Below are 5,457 nucleotides of genomic sequence, written 5' to 3' on the forward strand. Positions count from 1 at the left end.
AGTCCTTGGGCCCCTGCACGCACGTGGGAGACTGGGAGGAAGCTCGGGGGTCCTGGGTTACCTACGCCCTCCTGTACCTGAGGGAAGTTCTAGCAAGAACAGCCGTGCGGAATCGCAGTCTTAAAAAGTTGATCTGCCGTAAAGCAGAGCTGCTTCCGCTTTCTCACGCCTCAGGAGCTTCACCTGGAGGGCTTGTCGGAAAGCTGAGTGCAGACTTTGATGTAATGGGCCTGGGGTGGGGCTTGAGAATTTGCTTCGCAAGCCGGTAAACCAGGTGGTGTCGACTCTGCCTGCTTGTCTGGAGACCGTGTGAGAACCATCTCAATAAATTGTTGTGACATGATGTGTGCCTACGATCTCCATCTCCAACAAAAACAGTTCTTATAGCATCAATTTTTGTCTTTTACCAAAAACCAAGCGAGATCGTCTCGGTATTTTTTCAGTCTTCAGCTAAAGGAGTAATGGGGAAAGGGTGCACACTGCGAGGGAAGTTGAGAGGGGCTGCTGGGGACTCGCCCTGCCTGCTGCAGGCCATCAGTGCTTAATGCTGGCGCGCTTTGCTAGAACTCAAAACAAGAGCTTTTTTGGTGTGAAGGTGGTAGCAATTTATAAAGCTAATTTCACTTGTTCAGAAATGTTAGTAGATTAAATGTATAGCCTAGGAAACAAATTACAGGTCAAAAATTAACGTCTAGAAGAATCTAGCCATTGAAGTGTGTATAACAGATACTTGTTTGCTTCCCTCTGCCTTCCCTTTGCTGCAGATAAGGGATACCGCTCCAGAGTTTAAGATGAGTCGGGCAAGGAAAACTTGAAAACTTTCTCAGTTCACTTAATTGGGATTTAATCAGCAATTGGGGGAAAACTGCCACTCTCCTCACTGCTCTACCATATTTAAACCCAGTTCCCAAACCTGTAGTGATCTCCAGTAGTAGAGTTTGAGGAGGAAAAAAAAAAAAACCTGATATTTAAGGCAACTTTTGGGAGACACAAGCACAGAGAGAGAGGTCTTATAAATTTTCCAGCAGATTTCAGAGGATATGATTATTTTAATGCAGAGCAGATGGAGAGTTATCCTGTTGGTCCAGGCTACACCCACTCACCTTTAATCATTTGATCCTTTAATCATTGCATCATTAACATTAAAATAGCCTGGAAGATTGGCTTATCAAGAGTTTAAAAGGAAACCAGACCTTACTTTTTTTTAGGTGGCTCACTTCACCTCTCTGTCGGAGGCTGCGCTTTCTGTCTCTCTAGTTCTCTTCGGGCTACCTTGGAGTAACTAGAGCGCCCAGCACTCCTTTACCTGAGAGCCAAACACCGAGGAGCTGTCGCCAGACTGCTATGGGCTCACCAGAAAAGCCTGACCCAACCTTGTCTGCAGAATCTTTTTGGATTTCCATGGGAAAAAATTCTCAGGATTCAGGTAGGCTACGTGTGCCTTTCTTGGGTGCAGGGGGTTTGGGAAGTTGAAGCCTGCCTTCATTTCTCATTTAATCTGTCTTTTCAAGAGTTAAGTCTCAAACGAGAGGGGGGTCAGGACACTTGGTAATTCCAGTGGGAGAACTGTGGAAGAGAAAGCGGGGTGGGGCGGCCAGCAGTGAGACTGCATTATTTTTTCACTATGCTTAGTAATATTAGTCTGACTTTAAGTTCGGTTTTTGGTAGAGGCAATCAGGAGCCTCAGTGGGTCACTGTTTCCCCTAACAAGAACATATTCGGGTACTTTAAAAAGCTCATGGAAAATATGTATGGTGAAACAGTGCGTGAATTTCAAAATGTTTTTGCATGAAGATTAACTGACCTTTTAATTCCATTTTTCCATGCACTCTGAAGTACTGTCCTGTGTCAGGGACAAGAAAGAGGCACATAGAAGAAACTTAGACTTCAACTTAGAAGTTTTTCATACTCTTTCACCAATATACTCAGGATTTGGCTTTACAGCCAAATCTACAGGATTTTTAATAAACCAGAAAATGGTTTTTAAGGGGAAATGGAAGGATGGAGTGGATTTATCAGAACCAGTGGTTGTTCTCTACAATCTAAGTAGTAGAAGGCAGCCTGGAGAGCTGTTTTATTTTTCTTTTGAGTGGGAATACTGCCGGTTGGGTCTCATCTTGGGATCTTCCTGTAGCAGACCACATTTTTCATTTCTTGGTAGCAACCATTCTCAGACTTGGCCAGGGAGGTGCATCCACCTCTCCTGAAATCTTACGCTAATGGCTACCTGGGTGGTAGGCTGGTTGGTGGTAGTTGCCCTAGAGCCAATACCCCCACCCACCCACAGAGCAGTTAGGAAGTAGGACCTTCGATACGTGAGCCCCATGCTGTCTGCAGCCCTTGAATTTTTTTTTCCCTTAATATTTTGTTATTTTTGAGATAACATTTTTAATTTACTTTGTACTCAAGGGTTTAATGTTCCAATGAAGAGTTCAACAAATAAAAAAAAAAAGACCATAGAACGGCAGTAGAGGCAAGGGCTTTTTAAGTACAAATCCCATGTCTCTTGAGATAAGAATCCTGGTTGGTATATTCGAGTAGGGAAAAAATTGAAGAGATTACTTAAACAATATCCTCACTCTTTTGAGTGGGCTTCGGTACTTGAAGTTTCTGAAAGGAGAGATTCCATGTGCACAAGACCCAAGGAGTTGAATCCATCTCAACCTCCATAATATTTTCACATATGAAGATGGTAGCCGCCTTGTTGTATGAGATTGAGTATGGATAGGTTATAAATAGTTCAGATGAGAAGAGGCAGGAATGGCTGGTTGATTTCCCAAAATGCTGGGTGGGAGTAGAGATCTGATAGCATGTAGGAGCTGGGTAACTGTTAGGTCTAACTGGAGAGATAACAGCCATGTTAACTTTGCTATTTAGCTTAAGGCTAAGGATTCTAGGAGAAACTGCTGAATATGAGTCTCTTTGCTTGCTAGTGATCAGAGGATTATTGCCATGTTCCCTGTGCCGGCTCTCAGATTGATTTAGTTTCTTAATTGGCTTTGAAGACCAGTGACTAGATATTTTTCCTGTGCTCCTCTGCTGGAGACCCCTCCCATGTAGGTCATTATTCATATGCAGACAAGGAGACCTAGTCTGAGGGTGGAGCACTTCTGGATGATGCCGGACATTAACTTTCTGTTTCCACAATCTCATTCTCTGTCCCAGAAATGTTAACAAAGAACCTCAGCAAATTGACGCTCAACCCTTCTGCCACAAAAACTTCCCCTGCACCGGAAGTGCCACCTCGACAGTCTGACAGAGTTGTCAAGATGGTATTCCAGAGGCCCCAGAGGAGGAGAGGCGTAAGGACAATATTATCTGAGCGGAGAGAGCGACTGGCCAAACTGAGATTCCTCCTAACGTACCAGTATTCACAGGTGGGTTCCTGTGGTGTGCATGGGGCTGCTGGGTAGCCAGCATCTGTGCCCTCCCAGGGGTACAGGTGCAGGGAGTGGTGAACAGCAGCCGCTGGTCCTGGACGGAACCTGGTGCTGTTTACAGTCCTCACTTGCTCCGGGTAGATGTGGAAATGAGTCTTTTTCTTGCTAGTTTTTAATCGTCCTTATTTTTTTTTTCCCCCGTGAAGGTTAAAAAACAAAGCAGAGATGATCCTAACGAAGTTAAGGTAAATAGTTTTTTTTTTTTTTTGCTAAAAGTGTGGGTGGGTATCTGGTTTCCTTTTGTTTGAGGGAAGAAAAAAGGGGGAGTTGAATTTCCTGAACTGGCGGGAACCCTGGAAAACAGTCATGTTTGTTCTTGTTTAAGGCTTATTTACTTGAAAGGCGGAGTTACAGAGAGCACAGGGGAGATAGCTCTTCTTCTGCTGGTTCAGTCCCCAAATGGCTGCAACTGCTCATGCTGGGCCAGGCCAAAGCCAGGAGCCTGGAACTCCATCTGGGTGTCCCATGTGGGTGACAGGGACCCGAGTGCTCGGGCGGTCATCCATTTCTTTCCCAGGCTCATTGGCATGCCACTGCATCAGAAGTGGAGCAGCCTGGATTTGAGCCGGCACCCATGGGGGCTGCTGTTGTCACAGGTGGTAGCTTAACTTGCACCAGAAAGTTGGCCCCTGTTACATTTCTTTGAGGTTCAGTATCCCAATTAATCTGTTTATTTTTTATTTTTATTTTTTAGAGTGAATCAAGAAGTGAGCCATTCAGATGTTGCTGCAGTTACTGCCTAGCTCATGGATGGGATCCATCGGAGAATGCTAGAATAGGAATGGATTACGACAAAGAGTCAATTTAAGCATAATCTCTATTTTACTGTTCTTGCTAGTAATTTTATACAGTAGAACACTATGCTAAGAAACTTGTATACCAATAATTTTGATGACCTGTGATATTAGTTGTAATTCTTTCTCTTCCTACCTTGGTACCAGTGATTTATATGGAATCTGTAGTTTGAATGTAGTTGAATGACTTTCAATATCATTTAGTTTTTTTGTCTTTCTGGTTTGACTCAGAGAAACCAATAAGTTCCATGTATTCCCATGTTTCAGAAGACTAAAGGCAGTGAGATGAAACTCAGCACCAAGAGCTGTGCAAAGTGACTTGTGGGAAGGAATGTAAAGAAAACATTGGATGTTTTGTCTAGAGCATAATTAGGACAGATAATTAGATGTTCTGGTTTTCAAATGTTTGAATTGCAATAAAAGGAAATTTCGTGCTGTTTCAATTTTCAGTAGTAGATAAACGTGTACATAGAAGAACTAATTAAAATTGACCTATTTGGGTTTTTAAAAAATCTTGCTCATGATTCTTGCTGTGTACAAGCAATGACTTTTTAAAAAACATTTGAGAGAGTTAGAGAAAGGAGAGACAGAGAGAGGTCTTCCATCAGCTGGTTCACTCCCCAAATGATGTAGCAATGAGCTGGGCTGATCTAAAGCCAGGAGCCAGAAGCTTCTTTCAGGTCTCTCACATGGGTGCAGGGGCCCAAGGACTTGGGCCATCTTCTGCTTTCCCATGCCACAGCAGAGAGCTGGATAGGAAGAGGAGCAGCCGGGAATTGAACTGGTGCCCTTATGGGATGCTGGTGCCGCAGGCAGAGGCTTAGCCCACTAAGCCAATGAACCAGACCCCAGGCAATAATTCATCACATTCCTAGAATGTAAATATTTGCATTCTAATACTTAGTGGTATTGTCCCACCAGAAGGGAACTTTGTTGTGCATTTAGGTGAGGTTTGAAAGCAAAAACACGGGTACTTGTATATATTAGCTTCCTGAAAGATGTCAAAAATAGGAGATGGAAGGAAAATGAAACTTAAGAGGTCACTGATAAGTGGTGTGCAGGAGGCTTCTTGTCACACAAAGCAGACACCACCTGGATGTTCACTAATACAATTTTTTTCCAAGATTTATTTATTTCGTTGAGTTACAGAGAGAGTGAGATCTTCAATCCACTGGTTTACTCCTGAAATGGCTGCAATGGCCGGAGCTGAACCCACCTGAAGC

At 43.6% G+C, this 5,457-nt stretch overlaps 1 protein-coding gene across 1 annotated transcript; it reads left to right on the top strand.

The window, feature by feature from the left end:
* The first annotated feature begins 1,170 nt into the window (after nucleotides 1–1,170).
* Nucleotides 1,171–4,673, top strand: DPPA3 (developmental pluripotency associated 3). Its single transcript, XM_051851027.3, has 4 exons — nucleotides 1,171–1,426; nucleotides 3,166–3,377; nucleotides 3,587–3,625; nucleotides 4,135–4,673. Exons 1-4 carry the CDS (start codon nucleotides 1,345–1,347, stop codon nucleotides 4,246–4,248), a joined length of 447 nt encoding a protein of 148 aa, XP_051706987.3. The 5' UTR covers nucleotides 1,171–1,344; the 3' UTR covers nucleotides 4,249–4,673.
* Nucleotides 4,674–5,457: the final 784 nt, after the last annotated feature.

The sequence above is a fragment of the Oryctolagus cuniculus genome, chromosome 9 (genome assembly GCF_051225735.1).
Source record: "Oryctolagus cuniculus isolate XC-2025 breed Fujian yellow rabbit chromosome 9, ASM5122573v1, whole genome shotgun sequence".
Taxonomy (NCBI): Eukaryota; Metazoa; Chordata; class Mammalia; order Lagomorpha; family Leporidae; genus Oryctolagus; species Oryctolagus cuniculus.

Excerpts from the sequence above, each read along its gene's own strand:
- DPPA3 (XM_051851027.3), top strand. The coding sequence starts at position 1,345 with ATGGGCTCACCAGAAAAGCCTGACCCAACCTTGTCTGCAGAATCTTTT. Across the intron at positions 3,378-3,586 it reads TAACGTACCAGTATTCACAG|GTTAAAAAACAAAGCAGAGA; the intron begins GTGGGTTCCTGT and ends TCCCCCGTGAAG. Across the intron at positions 3,626-4,134 it reads ATGATCCTAACGAAGTTAAG|AGTGAATCAAGAAGTGAGCC; the intron begins GTAAATAGTTTT and ends TTTATTTTTTAG.